Raw genomic sequence first — 16,895 nt, 5'->3', positions numbered from 1 at the left:
AACCTCCATAATCCTACATTGAGAGAGAGAAAGAAATTCCAACAGCTCCTTGACTCTCCCTCCAAATTAGGTACTAGTGGCCCTCAACCTGGAGCCAGAGATACTGCATTTCATAGAAGGGTGAATAGAGTTGACACTCTTCCTTAATCTATTCTTTTCTCCAACATGTTTGTTGCACACCCTATGTTTATTCCATGAGAATGCTCCTTTTATCTAGTTTTCAGATTCAGTACAGATTTTTCCCCTATTTTTGAAGTCTGTTGGCAATTTTAAATGGAATGAGAAGAAGCAATTAGATCACTGTTTTCACTTAGCTATGTTTAATCAAGTCCCAGACTTAGACTTTTAAACCTTTTAAAGGAAGTTTCTGAATAATCCATTTTGATATTTTATATAGTCTAAACTTCTACTTTAATAATTAAATACTTTAGAAATGCAATCATAACAGTGAACTCTGTGATATATACCATAGGTAAATCTATATTGAGGATAATAAACTAATTATAATTACTTAAAAATTGTCTTAAATCACTTACTTCAAAGCATTGCTTTTAAATATAATTAAAAACCTCTTACTTTTTTAAAAAGTGATCACCTAACAAGAAAATACTTTAGAAATTCTATTAATAGCCTAGACTACTTTCTCTTTTGAATTTTCCTATGTCTTATAAAAAAATTCTGCTTTTTCCCCACATTAAGAAGTGGAAACTCTTACTTCCTTTGCTATGTACACAATATTGCACCAAAAATGACAAAGAGCCAATTTATGATATTTTCATATTTTCTATCAGGTAAGTAACTGTGCAAGTTTTGTTAAACATAAACTGTAACATGTCTGATGATTAGACACCTTTAACTTTAAAAAATGAAGTTCATTAAAAAGCTACAAATGTAAGCTCAAACAGAATTACCTAAACAGTTAATGTTTACATTCTTAGATTTTGAAAATTTATATAAACTATCAAATACTGTTCCTGTGTGGTTCTTAAAGTTTTTCACATTTCCACATATGTAGTACACCCCACATTCCTTCCCTTAATTACTCAATCTCAATTTCTTATATTTGAAGAAGTATTTATTAACTAAAAAATAATATGAAAGTTTATCATGTTCATTAAAACCTTCTTTTGCTAGGGAGATGAACAAAAGCAAAAACAGATAAAGTCACACAATTCCAATAACCACTGAAAGCCAGCAAGAAGCATGTGGTCCTACCTTCAGGGGGTAAACTGTAGAGCTGGGCCACAGGTCCAGTCACAGGAATAACTGGTAACTGGAAATGGAAAGAACTTTTAATCGTTGGGAGTGGCAGGCGATTTTTAGGGAAACACTTCCTCATTATCAGACTGGAGGTGTTGACAAGAGGATCAAGGGTCCTGACTGCCAAACATTCCTGTTTTATAAGAAAAGAAAAAAAGATAATGTGCCTTTGGTGAATAAGTGAAACAATTTTACATGACTTCGGAAAGTAATACATTAATAATTTTCAAAAGGCAAATACCACAAAAAAATTTAACATAATTATAAAACAGCTTTGACTAATCAGAAATATCTCTTTTTAAGTAAGAACCTCATATGGCAAATTTAGCAGTAATTTTCCTTAAATATTTTAACTAAGCAGAAATCAGTACCATCTTTGGTGCCAGAAGTCACCAAAGCACTAAGTAATATCTATGAGTGACTTAGGGAGCATTTAGCAAGCCTAGGGTATAAAATAAAAATGAAACTTTAAGGGAAGAAGAAAAAAAGAAGAAAGATTAAGAAATTAAGACAGGTGTAAAAAATAAAAAGGAATGTGCATTTGGCTGAGCCTTTCTCAAAATTCTATCAGTTATCATGCAATAGCACCCCTAACAAGTTAGCTGTTCAACTTATAAAAGAATAGCCTGAATATCACAATTTTAAGTTTTAAGAGTTTAATTTGCTATCCTGGTATCTAATCTTGAGAAGGACTAGTGAACAGGGAATTTGAAACTATTTCATATAACACTGTTATTATTATTGACAATTGACATCTAGATGGCTTTAGATGGCACTTTGATAACCTGTGAAATTTTCAGTAGAAATCTTCACACCTGACCTGTCAAAACAGATGAAAAACTAAGGCTCATAAATGTGAAGTGGCATAAACAAAGTCACCCAATTCTTCCTCCTATATCAAATATCCATCACTGTCTATATTAGGAATAGTGAAAATAAGTGCATGTGATTGATCTAGAAAAGAAAAAGCTAAGAGTTAACATAAAACATGTGTTCTTAACTACTCTCACACAGAAAAAGATTATTTGTTGTGTGTAAGACCAAGAGGGCACAACCAAGATGACTGGTTGGAATTTTCAAGACAGATTTTGTTCTAATAATTATAGCCTTGTAAAAATAAAAGGTTACTTTGCAATATCCCCACTCTACAGATGCTAGAATCTTGCTAAAGATATTGTTGAGAAGGTTTACGCATAAGATGGCTGGCAGAACCAGGATTCCTAACTCCAGGTTTCACTTCTGTACCTGCACTATTTAAAAATATTCTCTCCAGGAGAAAGACTGAGAACACTCACAAACAACATATCTGCCTTACCAGCCATAAAGGATTTGTGAATACTTATGAGGGGAACATACAAAACTGAGTATAGCCAACTGCACACCTTAGAAAACGTGGCTATATGGAATTCCTTCCTGCCCAGTGGAGAGATTTATATACATCTTCCTTTTACGTATGGGGGAAAAACCTCATATTGCAGAGATATGCACTGAGCACTTTCTCGAACTCAGTCTGATGTCACATTTGAGAAACGATTGTGCCTTTTGGCTTTTGGATTTTTTTAATATATTTATCATACTTTTTGAGTATTTTTAGAAATACTAAGTATTCTTAAGAACCAAATCCTATCATTAATAGGTAATCATAATAACACGAAGAAAATTAAAAACTTACTTGTGAAGTGTTATAAAGAATTTTCATCCCATTGGCATCAATAAATGCTTTTCTTCCCAACTTGATGCTTGTAACACTTTTTAAACTCTGTAAAATTCCTTTTCGAATGAGCATGTTTCTATGCCGATTATCATGGCGGTGCCAATCTACATAAATTGTTAAAAGGACTTGGACATATCCTCTGTCTACAGCTCTCCTGGCATTTGTTTCTTTAACAAAAGAAAATTGAGAAAATATTTTTTAAATAATAAGAGACACTGGTAGAATAAATCAAATTAAAAACATAACCACAATACTGGAATGAAGTCTTACAATACTTTTCCAAAAATAAATGGCAACCACATATTTAAATATTTTTTAGCTAACAACATAAATATGACAAGTTCCAGGTAATTTTCCAGAAACCTGCCCATATATTGTTTTGTGGTTAATAAATATCAAAATATCTTTAACACAATTAAGGTTGTATATTTTTAAATGTTAATACTAACAAAACTTTCATATATTTTAAAACTTATGAATATACTGACTTTCACTACACCAAAAGGAATATATAAGCCTTTAACTCACTAGCTGTGACTATGATTTTGTTAAAAGCCATTATCATTATCGCAACTTCTATTACAATCTTTGTGTGAAATAAACTCCATTGGATTGTCGCTCCTACTACAAATTGTATGTGTTTCTACTGAAATTATTTTAAATTTTAATTACCCCCACAATTATATATAAATATCCATGCCACAAGAAAGCTAAGTGAAAAGCACTTAAACAACTTTTTAGTAAGTGAAATGTAAGAAGCATTATATGATTAGAAGATAGTGCTTTATTGTCATTAATTTTTCAATATATGAAAAAACTGCATCAAAATTTTTTTTTGTAAACAGGCAATTTTATTGGGGTAAAATTAACAGAAATAAATTCATAAATTTGATGTACTTCATTTTTTTAATGTTAATATTTAAGATTTTTAACCAAAAGGGTGCATTTCACTAAGATGAGAGCAAGGGGATCATATCTTAGCAACATCCTGAGCCACCCAGCACTACGAGGGTGGGCCAATGATAAGAGTGCAAGATAATGTGGAATACCAACCCATCTGAGGTTGTTTACTTAGAAAGAAATACCAATCTCTTCCTCATCTACATTTACGTATAAAATGACCACCTGGCTCATGGCATGGACACTAAGATAATGCAACAGTAAGGCTGTGCTGCTTTTAGTTGCCTGAAAGAATTACTACAGTTTTAAATGTGCTAATACCCACCTAAAACATAAAGACACTGAGATCAACAAACTTATTAATGCCCTCTTAGAAATTATGTTCTGATATTTGAGAGCTGGAAGAAACTCACAGGGGCAGGAGCGGGGCACTTTCTTATGTAAAAGGTTTAATACCTCTGTTGTGTCTGGAAGAGCTAGTTTGCTAAGGCTGTGGCTATCTATAGGATAGTTCAATAGTTCTGACTAACAATAGTTTCATGTATTTTAAACAAATATACATATTTTGTTTACACCAATTGGAATATATAAGCCTTTAGCTTACTAGCTTCTTAGTATTACCAGTAATACTTAAAATATATTACTATCATAATGTCTTTTAAGAATCACTGTAACTCCTATTACAAACTGTGTTTCCACTGGAATTCCCAAAAGCCTAAATGGTATTTATGAGAAATATTTAAATTCTTTATTGAAGATCAAATTAAAAACTTGTGCATAACTCAAACACACGTGCTGAGTGACTCTTAAGAGAAGTGAGCAGATCTATCTGCAATCCAGGATCATTTACTTGTCAGTTACTTTTTTACCTGATGGAGCAAACAGATATGTTTGCCCACCATCCTCCTTTGAAGGAGAAGAAGGGAGGGAGTAAAAGGAAGCTTATTATTTAAAACTGAAGATATCAGCATTTCAGTCATTTTAGGTTAACTGATTTCTAAAAATACTTGAAACTTAGAGTTTTAGTTTTTACTGACTTCGAATTAGTGACTTTGTCATCAGTGATTCTGAAAATTAGTAAGCTTTAATAAGAGTTTAGTTTTAATGGCTATTTTAATCTACTCTAAATCAAAAAAAATATGCCTACATTAATTTAAAAATTAATCTTTAAACAATTTGAACCACAAAGGCAGGGAGGGCACATCAAAGCAAGGCTACAAATATCTTTGAAATTAATCCAAATATTCTAATCTTGGTCTAAAGTTTATCACATCATATATGAAAACAAAGCTACATAGCTAATATAATTGAATAACACACATTTCATTTCAAGGATAAAACTGTTAACTGAATTTTATGCACTCTAGTATATAATAGTAATACCTACGGTGATTCTTTAAATTTAATAAATCATTACCAAATATCAGATTCTCAATCAATTAATCATTTGCTACTGTCCTTCTCATCAAACTTAAGGGCAAGTTGGTCTCACCATCAATAGACAGTTTTGGGGAAAAATAACATTGAAAGCCATCAATATAGATCTTTAGGACTAAATGTTATTGTGGTTAAATAAGATGTTAATTTAATCAACCAATGGAATGGGGGAATGGAAGTGCTAACAAAAATTAATATTTAAAATACAGACACTGAGTATCACGGAGAGAAAAAAAGCACATAATGCAGATGGTTACTCTCCAAAAAAAAAGCACCATATTGTGTTAAGACACATTTCCTCCAATACTTCAATTTTGAAGATTAAAAAAATTGTGCTTTAGTCTGTAAATGCATTTAGTAAAATGTAAATTTACATTAAGTCATTTTTAATGTTATAAATTTGAATTTTATGGTAGAAATAAAACTTCTAATAAAGAGGTCCTAACTGGAAATCATATGTTACATAGAGACAGTAGTTGTCAAAGATACTCTTCATGGTAGATGTTCTCAAGGCCATGTTAGCATCACTTTTTCAAAATGATACTATATAATATTTACATATTACTTTCCCCTACTAACAAGGCTTTATGTTTATGAAAGTAACTTAGAAAAAGGAAGTCAATATACTTGAATAAATTATATGAATGTACTGATAAATTAGAGCTCAATAAACATAAATGATCTTAGATATATATCAATCGACTGTACTAAAAGATAAAATCAACTTTGACATTAAATTATTATGAACAAGCTTTATAAACATAAACTAAATCTACATTTCCAGTTTCTTTAACATAGTAGACAGAATACTCAGAAAAATAGTATCTAGTATTTCTAGTATTTAAAAACTTACTTGATTTTAGCAATGCAGCAAGAGTGTCTAAAGCAACCCTGTCAACATGAGAAAACACAAACAACAACAAAACTAGTAAAATTAATCTACAATAGTAAATTCATACAATCTTTTCAGATAAGTAATTAGTATCTACTCCAAATGTCATTCCTGTTATAATAAATTACATATGCTGTTTCTCTATATGCCTCACTTCCTTCAGGTTAAAATTGGATATGAGGAAGATTGAAATATCAACAAAAAAGCACCAAAAAAAAATGTTTAAGAAAGAAAAAGAAGAAAATTAACAATGTCTAAGTCTTCATATCAGAGGTTAGGTGAATGGAATCATTGTACCTGTGTCTGACTGGGACAGAGTTCACAAAGGAATAATACTAAGAATCATAGATTCTGATTCACAAAAAAATTAAAACAAAAACAAGTTTTAACACAAAGTTTGCAACTACAAAATTCTATAGATATTCGTAGCTATCTGACTTCAAAGTATTTTAGCTCTATCAAGCAATAATCCTAACATTTAATGTGATAACAAATGTAAAATATTTTGGAACTAGGAGGTTTGGGGAGAGGAAGTATGAACCCTTAACATTTTTCAGCCATACGGCACCAAAGAGAATAATGACCTAATTAACATCTCAAAAGTTCTCACTGCCCATTAGAGGACTTATATATTCTTTAAATATAAATGTGCAGTTACACACAGTGAAATCAGTGGCCATTAAGCAACTTTGAAAATATATATAAGATCACTGTGGAAAGCCTGTAATTCAAATATTTTTTTAAAAATGAGTTATTGAAGAAATGGAACTTTCAGGAACTTTAAAAATATAAGCCAGTACCTCTTAGTAAGATTTCAACAAGGATAATTAATTTGCATAAAAATATGTACACTGTCAAATTTAAGCATTTCACTCATCACTAAGCATTTGTTGAATGCCTACTAGATACCCACAGTAGCAGGTTCTTCATGGGTATAAAATTAGAAAACAAAGTTATCTCTTTCACAGATAATTTTACAATCTAGATAAGGTAATAAAATGTACATATCTATGGAAAAACTACTCAAGAAATTAAAACTGAAAACAAGATAATAAAGTTAATAAAGCTACATACACACTAGTGGTACACATAGCGTGACCAGATGATGACTTCTAAGATGACTTAGAAGATTTAAAACGGATACTGATTTAAGATGGATATTGGTTCAAAATAGAACCTGAAACAATAATCCAGGACTAGGTACAGACTAAGTGCTCATTTATAATAAATGCTCATTACTGCTACCCTCTAGAGCAAGTTGTTAACAGTTACATTTTGGTTTATTGACACAAATAAAGCAACCATATAAACATTTATTTATGATAACATTTGTAAAATAAAAACAACAGTATATGCTCTAAAAAATATAAACTCCTGCATGTAACTTTCTCAAAACAATGTGCAGTTTTGGTAATGGCAAGTTAAAAGTAAATGAAAACTATAAAATTATAACAGAATTTTCACAGCACTGAATCATCAGTAAGAAACTTTTCATAATCTTATAATTATTCAATAAAATGCACTTAAGACTGTAAAACTATCAGAATAAGGATGACTTTTAAATTGGTCAAAATCAGAACTAAAGGGATCTTCTAAGTACAATGGCAATTTTGGGGAAAAAAGAAGACTTCATTCAGCAAGGCCTGATAAATGCCAAAAATTGTTACATATGCCTTGTATGTGTGTTTTCTAGTTTAATTCTTAAAAAAAAAAAATTCCTAGTCCATAGAATTGACACATTTTATGAATAAGGAAACTAAGGATTTCAGAATATAATATGCCTAGGGTCACATAAAAACTAAGTGATATGAAAAATAAATCATACAAGATTCTTGTTGAGAAAGAAAATTATGAAATCAGAAATGTCAGCCTCCTCCAAAAAGGTATGTTGAAGTCCAAACCTCTAGCACCTCAGAACGTGGCCTTATCTGGAAACAGGGTCTTTGCAGATGTAATTAGTTAAAATGAAGTCATGCTGGAGTAGACTGCCCTTAATCCATCAACACGGATGCTCTTATAAAAAGAGGGAAGACTATTTGAAGACAGACACACAAGGAGAGAACACCATATGATGACAGCGGCAGAGACTGAAATGTTGCACCTACAACCAAGGAACACTAAAGATTGCCAGCAAACCACCAAAAGCTAGGAATAAGCAAGGAAGGATTCTCCCCTGCAGGTTACAAAGGGAACACTGGTCCTGCTGACAAGTTGATTCTGAACTTCCAGCCTCCAGAGACAATTAATTTGTTATTGTAAACTACCAACTTTGTACTAGGTACTTTATTACAACAGTCCTAGGAAACTAATACAATTGCTTAGAGGCAATCATTTGCAATGAACTCAGAATTTTCCCATCTACAGCTAAGTCTTAATTCAAAATTTTAAAAATCTTAACAGCACTTTCAGAAACAGTCTTTCTGCCTGCTGGCAGTTGTTTACAACACATTTGAACCAAACAGAAGTGCTCTGACATTTTCTAAGCCTTAAACTACATGTTTTTCTCTTGATGTTTATTCTTCAATGCTGCCAAAACTGGATATGCACCCAATTCCTTCTGCCCATCATGCTTGTTCCACAGCCCCATTAGATGAAAAGAAATTATGAAGTTTGGTGCAAAGTCGTCTTGACAGTTTTACCAAGATGTTTTTTAAAAGGTATTTTTAAAAACTTCAGTACAAAGGAATTTCTGCAATTCTATGTCAGTTATAAGCCAGTATGAATTTATAATATAAAAGTTACCCAACAATTACAGAATAGTATTTATTGAAAAGTACATTTTTATATGTTGATTAGAATTTCTCAGCACCAATATTTTATACTTCCTCATATATTTTGCAGTCTTCACAAGTCCCACACAGAATAATAACTAACAATGGCTTTAAAAGCAGCCTGTGGCTTATTCATTTGGGAGCAGTGAGGGAGGAGAAACTGAAGCCCCAGGTACTCATGAAGTTATTTAAGTTGCGGGGGGAGTCAATCCTTGCAATAACCTCCAAACCTGTAGTGAAACTCAGAAAGAGTTACAATAACTTTTAGAGTTGCTTCCTTCTAGATTAACAGTGTTTAAATCTAAAACCTAAAATTGGAAAGGAAAGGAAATTCTAAAGGAAAGCGCCGCTCTTCAAACATAAATAATAACCCTCGATCTTCTTCAACTAACTAAATGCACGGCATTAAGGGGAGGAAGAATTGGTATACAAATGCTCTAGATGTTGAGATTGTTTAATTAAGGGGGAGATCCTACAATTATTCAAAATAATAAAGGAATCATGATATAGATGTCTGGTCAATGAATGGTTTATCCTTTTTAAAGTAAAAATAAAGTTTAAAGAGTTTTTCTTTTTAAAATATAGAAAAAAGAATGAAGGAATAATGTAGATAACTTACATTCCTTTCTCAGAAGTTTAGACTCACTGATTTCTACATGGTTTTGGAAATAGTCCATGTTGTATATTATACAGATACTTGTGAAATGTTCTTTTCTCCTAGGAACTTTTTATATTAGGTTTGGTAACTTGGTTACAATAGAGTAATGTAGATCTTAAGTAGGAGATCATAACCAAGATCAAGATTAATTTTAAAGTACTTTAAAGATCAAGAAGAGAAAAGGCATAAAAATTTTAAAGATAAAGAATATATTTTTCATATTAACTAGGATTCATGCACATCCACATTACTACATTACTTACCTAAACTAATTACACTGCATTAATATAGGCATTGTGCTAATTACAAGAATTACCTCATTGAATCCTCATAACAACCTTATGATGGAGGCACAAATACTACCATTTTACAGACAGGAAACTGGGGCATAAAAAGTTAGGCAACTTACTTCATATCATGAAGCCAGTAAGGGCTAACACGCAAATCAAGTTCTGCAGGGCTCCAAAGCCCACTCACTACACTACATCAATTCCGGAAGTTGGTTTTACTAATTGTGAACAATCATTTTCTTTATCTTGTCACATTTCATCAGATGCTCTAAGACTGTGTGTATGATCTTTATATAAGTAAATATGCTGTCATCCCACCAAATAATATTTAATAAATAATTATATGTGCAAGTAAGCTTCCATTTTCAAGCAGGGTAAAAGCTAAACATCTGACCTTTATTAAGTAAGGGTGAAAAGACTGAGTATGTTCTGGACGTTATTCACTTGTAAAATTTAACCAAATAGTTGATGTGGACAAGTTCTTCCTTATAAAAGAATCACAGCTAATAAAAGTAGAAAGAATGAGAAAATTAGAAAAGTCACTATTTTGGAATCTTTTAAGAAATAATGGATCAGGCAATGCTATGAAATATTGCTAAGTTTTTAGGTGAAAGGGGGTGGAACATTTCAACACAATGATTTTCAGTGGTGCAAAACAGAGACCCAGCACCACCTATGAAATATTTTGACCATTAAAAAAAAAACAAAAAACAAATCTAATCAAGCCTCAAGCTCCATCAGTCTACAGAAAATTTGAGGGATATACCTACAAATTAAGTGACCCCAGTATACAGTCATCTTAATCTATGTTGGGACATTCTATAAGATGCCACCCAGTTCCTTCAACAAATAAAACAGAACGGAAAAGTAGGGGGACTGTTACTGACTGCAAAAAATTACAAGACTTATCAATCAAGTAGAATATAGAGCCCTTATTTGGATCCTGATTTGAACAAGCCAACTGTAAAAAAAAGACATTCCTCAGACAATCAGAAAATATTAGATGATCTTAAAGAATTATTAATATTGTTGAACAAAGAAATGATACTTTGGTAACACTAAAAGAAAAAAACTATGTCTGATAGTGATCATACTAAAGAATTTACAGTATAAATGTCATGGCTGATATTTGCTTTAAAGGGCATTTGGAGACAACTGGAGATAACTAAACACACTGGATTTTAGATTGTGTTAGGGAATTAATCATTTTGTTGAGTATGATTACAGTATTATGGTTATTTTTTAGGTCCCTATTTAGCAGAGTTACATAATGAAGTATTTAGGGGAAAAGTGAGAAAATATCTGGTATTTGCTTACAGAAATTCATATATATGTGGAAAACATCTGGGATTTGCTTAAAAATACCCCAGGAAAAATAAATAGAAGTCTGGAGGGGGAATAAATGAAACAAACATGGCAGAATGTTGATAACTGTTGAATATAATAAGTAATAATTAATATATAAATGCTGTATTTGAAAAATTCCATAATAAAAATTTTTTTTAAAGAATGACCATTAATTTGGCTTAAGAAAGTACTAAATATAATGAAATAACTGAAACTGCTTTCATTTTGAGGTTGAGAGACCTACAAATGAATATGTGTGTATATATATTTATTTTTTATTTATTTATGGATGTGTGTGTGTGTATATATATATACACACACACACACAAATACACATATATATAACACATATTTTGAGATATATATACATATCTCAAAGTAAGAAAAAGAATAACATGATTTTGACAAAGAAGAAATGTATAAATTTAAAATATATCCAGATAATTGTAAAACTGAAGGAAGTAGTCATTAAAAGACTGTAAAATTGGGTAGGGAATATAGTAGGCACTCAATAAATGTTTCTGAATGAATGATACTCTATCAATGGTCTTTTTTCCTATTATAGTATCTAGGAATGTTCAAAGTCTAAATTTCCATAACACTATGTTCAATGAATTTATCTAATTTTGATATATTTTTGAAGGTTAAACTTTATACTAAAGAAAATCTGTATCATAATTAAATCACTATTTAAGAACTGAGAAAGGACCCTAGATACAATTAAACCCAATCTGCTTATTGTACAGATCAAGATGGTAAGGCCCAAAATAACAAAGGGTATACCTCGATTTACACTTAATACATTTACTCACTTCATAAGACTGGAATTCTTCTTACTAAATGGTCCGATGATTTTAAACATCAGTTCCACAACTCCATTTTTCCCTAAGGATACAGAATTCACAGCTGGGAAGGTGAAAAAAAAGATGTAAAGTGATTTAAAAACCTCAGTGAGTAGAAATGCATATACATGTGATACATAGCCAAAAATATATACAAATTGTTTAGTACATGTGAACTCAAGTCCCTCGTAAAGTCCACCTTAGTCAATACTTCAAAGGAAGGGGGGCTTTTTTGCTTTATTTTTTAATGTTGCAGGGAAATTGCAGTTACATGTTGTTAAAACAAAGTGTTAGACAAAGGCATGCCAATGGGAAGATGAGGTGGGAAAAGAAGTTAAAACAAATTATGAAAGGTCCTAGAAGCTGTTAATTCTTTCAACTGCAGGGAATTACCCAAAAGGAACAACAAATCAGATCTGCATTTTAGCTACAGGTCAGATTTAACAGCATTGTAGGAAAGATGGATTTGAGAGACACATTAGGAGACTGTGGTCTAGGTGAGAGGTAATGAGGACCTTAACTAAAGCGACTGCAGTAGGGAAAAACAGGTAACAACTTTAGACAGAACATGCAAATAATTACCTAACCAGAAAATTGTGCCTAACATTTTCAATCCTGAACAAATATTATTTAAAAATTATAGATACACTGTTTACTGACCTCCTGGTGCTTAATTAAATAAAATGCCACCGAAAATGTAGTTCCTAAAGTTTTGTATGACAATTTTAATTTCCTCTATATCTGTTTATTACTCCATTATCGCTTCTAATTTTAGTCTGTTTTGTGTTCCTTTTTCCTTCATTCAGTGGTTTATCTGTTTTATTTTTAATCCAATTGTTTTATTTTTTAAATCAACTTTTGAAGATTTCATAACGTATTTTTTCTTCACTATTTCATTCCTCTGTTTTCCTTATGTTTATTGCTCTGTTCCTAATTTCTTTGTTTAAACAGCCAATTAATTCATTTCCTTATGTGCTTCTTAATTATTTAAGTGTTAAATATTTAAGTATTCAAAACTATTTTCCTGTGAGTACACCTTTAGCTATATTGTCAAAGTATAGATACAGATAAATAAATACACACACACGCATCTACCACTTTGATTATCGTTATTTTGTGATGATGTTCTGCAATAATATGTACTGTACAGTCTCAATTCTAGGTGTTTTATTAATCATTCCAATCCCATAGTCAGGGAATAGAAGAAAATCCATACCTCAGGGGCTTGGGACCTAATATTACATTAGTGAGAGAGGGAGAGAATATGTGTGTGTGTGTGTGTGTGTGTGTGTGTGTGTGTACGCCCATTGAGAGACACTTCATCTGAGACTCTCTCCCTGTGATTACTGTTTTCTCCAGCTTCCTCAGAGGCTCCTGTGCTATTTATTTTCGGTTCTGCTACTCCCCTATTCATTACTGAAGAGAATTAGCTCCAGGTGACTATGCCACCACATTCCTTCCTTCTCAATTTTCCTCTCATCTGTGAAAATCCAACTACGCATAGCAGTTTTTCCAGCTTCCAATATCCTCATATTCCTCCAAATCTTCTCCACAGGCCACCTACTCATCCCCCTTACTACATGCCTTTACAAACTGGGGGAATTAATGAGAATTCTGAAGATTTTGTCAACTCACCTTCTTACCCTACCTCACTTTTGTGGTGGGGGGTTAGAATTACAAGGAGCCATATTAAATATTCTCTTTCCTTGTCCACAAATTTTAGAGACTTATGAAGTTAAAGTACAGAATTTTCATTTTGTGTTAACTTCACAACACTGAGCTAACTAAAAGCTGCTCTGAAATACTCACAGTTGGCAGAATATACTCGTAAAAGCTGAAGACAAGGCAAAACCAAGCGATGATTCTGCAAATTCTGTTTGACCAAATTCAGGGTTATATTTAGAGCTCCATTAATTCTAGCTTTCGCTCCAAATTTTTTGTCTGTTTAAAAAAAATGAACAAACACAATTTATTCATATATAACTTCTGAATAAAATGAAATGTCATAAAACAATGAAATTTCTAAAACTAATATTGTAAATTCATATTATCAACTAAAAGTTGATCTGAGATAATTAAAGCTGTAATCACTTTCTTATATGATTATGATTAAAAGCTTAACTAGACTGTAAGCTTTTTAGGCACTGAGACGTGACTATAAGATGACTATTAATGAAAAGCAAACACATTCTACCTGCATGCTCCTCAAAGCATTCCCATCCACACTCCCTCCTTCTGGCCTCAATAATATCCATGTTACGTGTATCTTTTGTAACATATATATACCAGGGACACACACACCAAGACACACTTCTGACTTTAACGCATTTTTTCTTCCTTTTTCCACCGTATGCAATAGAATTACTCAGGAATTCAGGATCCTAAATTCTTGCAGGTCACTAGTTGACTGTAAAAAGCATTCCATGACTCAGACCAAGAAAAAGCAGTAGCATTTTAGATTGTAAAATTTACCAGTTTCAAGGCACACAGAATTGATGTAACAAAAACAGTTCCACCTGAGAGTCATACAAACGAAACCCTTACCTTTCGGTCCAATTTTTGCAAGAATGGAATGAATCTGCACCATTAACTCCTCATTCAGAGGAGATTCTTTGCTGGCGTTCATAAGTAACTGTAATAATATTTGTGAACCACCTTTGGAGACTAAGAAACTCGCTCTTCGACCTCCACCTAAGAAGTTTTTTGAAAGAAATATGTTGAAATCGCAAATTCTTCTATAACATATTAGATATCACAACCTGTTAGCTTTAAAGAAGTATTAAAAGTGATGACTTCAGAAAGAAAACAAATAGCATCAAAATAAAATTTTATTTTATTTATGTTAGTTTAAAAAATAGCGCAGATAGTAAATAAAAGTGATGCAAAACTCTACATTCAAGGCTCTAAAACACATGGGTTTGAGGGACACCAGAAGATACCAAAAACAAAGCAAGAACAAGAGTATGACATTTTCGCTTCCAAATTCCAATACTCAAAATAGCCTCTGTATGAGTATCAGAAAATTCCAAAAAAAAGTACACATGATGCATTTCTGATCATTGTTTACAAACAGAAATTACACCAAAGGAAACAAAAACTTACCAGCTGACACCAGCTCAACAAGAATGCTTAAGATATTAAGTGTAGTTTGAAGATCTTTCGTGTTCTGAAATAAATAGTTTATTTGCTTTATTAAAACATTGTAAATTTGTGATTCCCAAACTTTTTCTGTCTGTCGGGAACCACCTATATTTTACAGATGACCTTTTTGGTTTCTCTAAGAATAAACGTATTCAGGTTTTCACTATTCTCACACATCACTTCAGTCTCATTGTCCTTAAAATTTTTTGGAAATCATCTGAGCTATTATTTTCTTATTATCAACAGGAATTAATTTGAACTCATAAACTTCTACCAAATAGACAATACAAATAAATGTATTAAAATATAAAAGGCACTACAATGTATATATGGTGACTATCCAGTGAGCTCCCCTCTCAAAAAGTAACTGCATTATCAATTTCTTATGCATCCAGCAAGATACTGTACACACATAAAAGTAATCCATGTAAATACACATGTATACATAGATTTATTTCTCCAAATGGTATTACTGCTCTATAGATAACTATTTTTATACTGATATTTTTACATGTCAATAAATAGTTTCTTCACCCTTTTTTAAGGGCCACATGATATATTCTACTGCATGGCAATACCATTGTTTATGCAACCAGTCACCTATCAATGGGATATTTAAATTTTTTTAATCTTTTGCTATTAAAAATTGCAACCAAAACTAAGTACGTACACTTACAGGGAAGCAAGTACAACTGTACATGGGATAAATTCCTAGAATTTCTTGGTCAATGATATGGGCATTTATTTTGACAGTAGATATTACTAACTTGCTCTTCACTGAGCAATTTACACTCCAACCCACAATGCAGAAAAGTAACTATTTCCCAAAGTCTGAACAACCAATCTAATAAGAGAAAATGTTTAAATACTGTACTTTGGTTATATTTCTCTTACTAAAAGCAATGCTTGGATGAAGAAAGCCACATAGACAGCAGAACTGTGGCCTATTCAAGGAACTGCCTCATCCCCAGAGTAGAAGGATTTTACAGTGTTTATTTAGAGGAATTTCGGAATTGCAATGTTATCAGTGACTGGAATGGGACTCTTGTTCTTCCCCTTTCCAAAAGGGAATAAGTGTTGTCTAGTTCAACACTTAAGGACAGAGACTAATGGAACCAGAAAGTCAAATCCAGACCAGAAAAAGCACCACACATTAACCAGAGACCCTCGTCTTAGCACTGTGGGTATTAACTGGACCACTGGCTCACTGGGGATGGAGTTGGAAGAATGAGAGACAAACATTTAACATTTGTTAAAGAAAAGAATGGACTGCGGCAGGAGCAGTATTGCTAAGTGTTCATCTTCTTCCTGGGTACACAGCCAAACCACATTTTCCAGCTCTTTTGCAATTACGTTTGAGCCATATGACTGAGTTCAGGCCACTGGAATCTGAATGGAAGTTGCACTGCTATCTCATTTACCAGGGAAGCGGGATAACTTTTTTTTTGAATACAGTTTTTTATTTTTAATTTTTAAAAAATATTATACAATTTTAAAAGGTGACTTTCCATTTAGTTATTACAAAATATTGGCTATATTCCCCATGTTGTACAATACAACGCTGTACAAAACTATCTTGCACCCTATAGTTTTTTTTGGGGGGGAGGGGATATAGTTGTTTTACAATGTTGTGTTAGTTTCTA

At 32.1% G+C, this 16,895-nt stretch overlaps 1 protein-coding gene across 4 annotated transcripts in view; it reads right to left on the bottom strand.

Moving 5' to 3' along the window:
* The window catches only part of AGTPBP1 (ATP/GTP binding protein 1), a 172,356-nt gene that overhangs the window by 100,365 nt on the left and 55,096 nt on the right, over positions 1-16,895 (bottom strand). For 3 of the 4 annotated variants that reach the window (XM_029203528.1, XM_029203531.1, XM_029203530.1), the window contains exons 5-11: positions 15,214-15,277; positions 14,656-14,802; positions 13,921-14,052; positions 12,082-12,175; positions 6,165-6,202; positions 2,933-3,141; positions 1,216-1,393 (exon numbers count right to left, since the gene is read on the bottom strand). In XM_029203528.1, coding sequence (XP_029059361.1) covers positions 1,216-1,393; positions 2,933-3,141; positions 6,165-6,202; positions 12,082-12,175; positions 13,921-14,052; positions 14,656-14,802; positions 15,214-15,277 — 862 coding nt within the window. The remainder of the gene's footprint in view (positions 1-1,215; positions 1,394-2,932; positions 3,142-6,164; positions 6,203-12,081; positions 12,176-13,920; positions 14,053-14,655; positions 14,803-15,213; positions 15,278-16,895) is intronic. The other variant, XM_029203532.1, reaches the window with a different exon arrangement.

This window comes from Monodon monoceros, unplaced genomic scaffold, assembly GCF_005190385.1.
Source record: "Monodon monoceros isolate NGI ecotype Baffin Bay Population unplaced genomic scaffold, NGI_Narwhal_1 Super_Scaffold_5, whole genome shotgun sequence".
Classification (NCBI taxonomy): domain Eukaryota; kingdom Metazoa; phylum Chordata; class Mammalia; order Artiodactyla; family Monodontidae; genus Monodon; species Monodon monoceros.
This window is presented reverse-complemented; position numbering and strand designations above follow the sequence as displayed.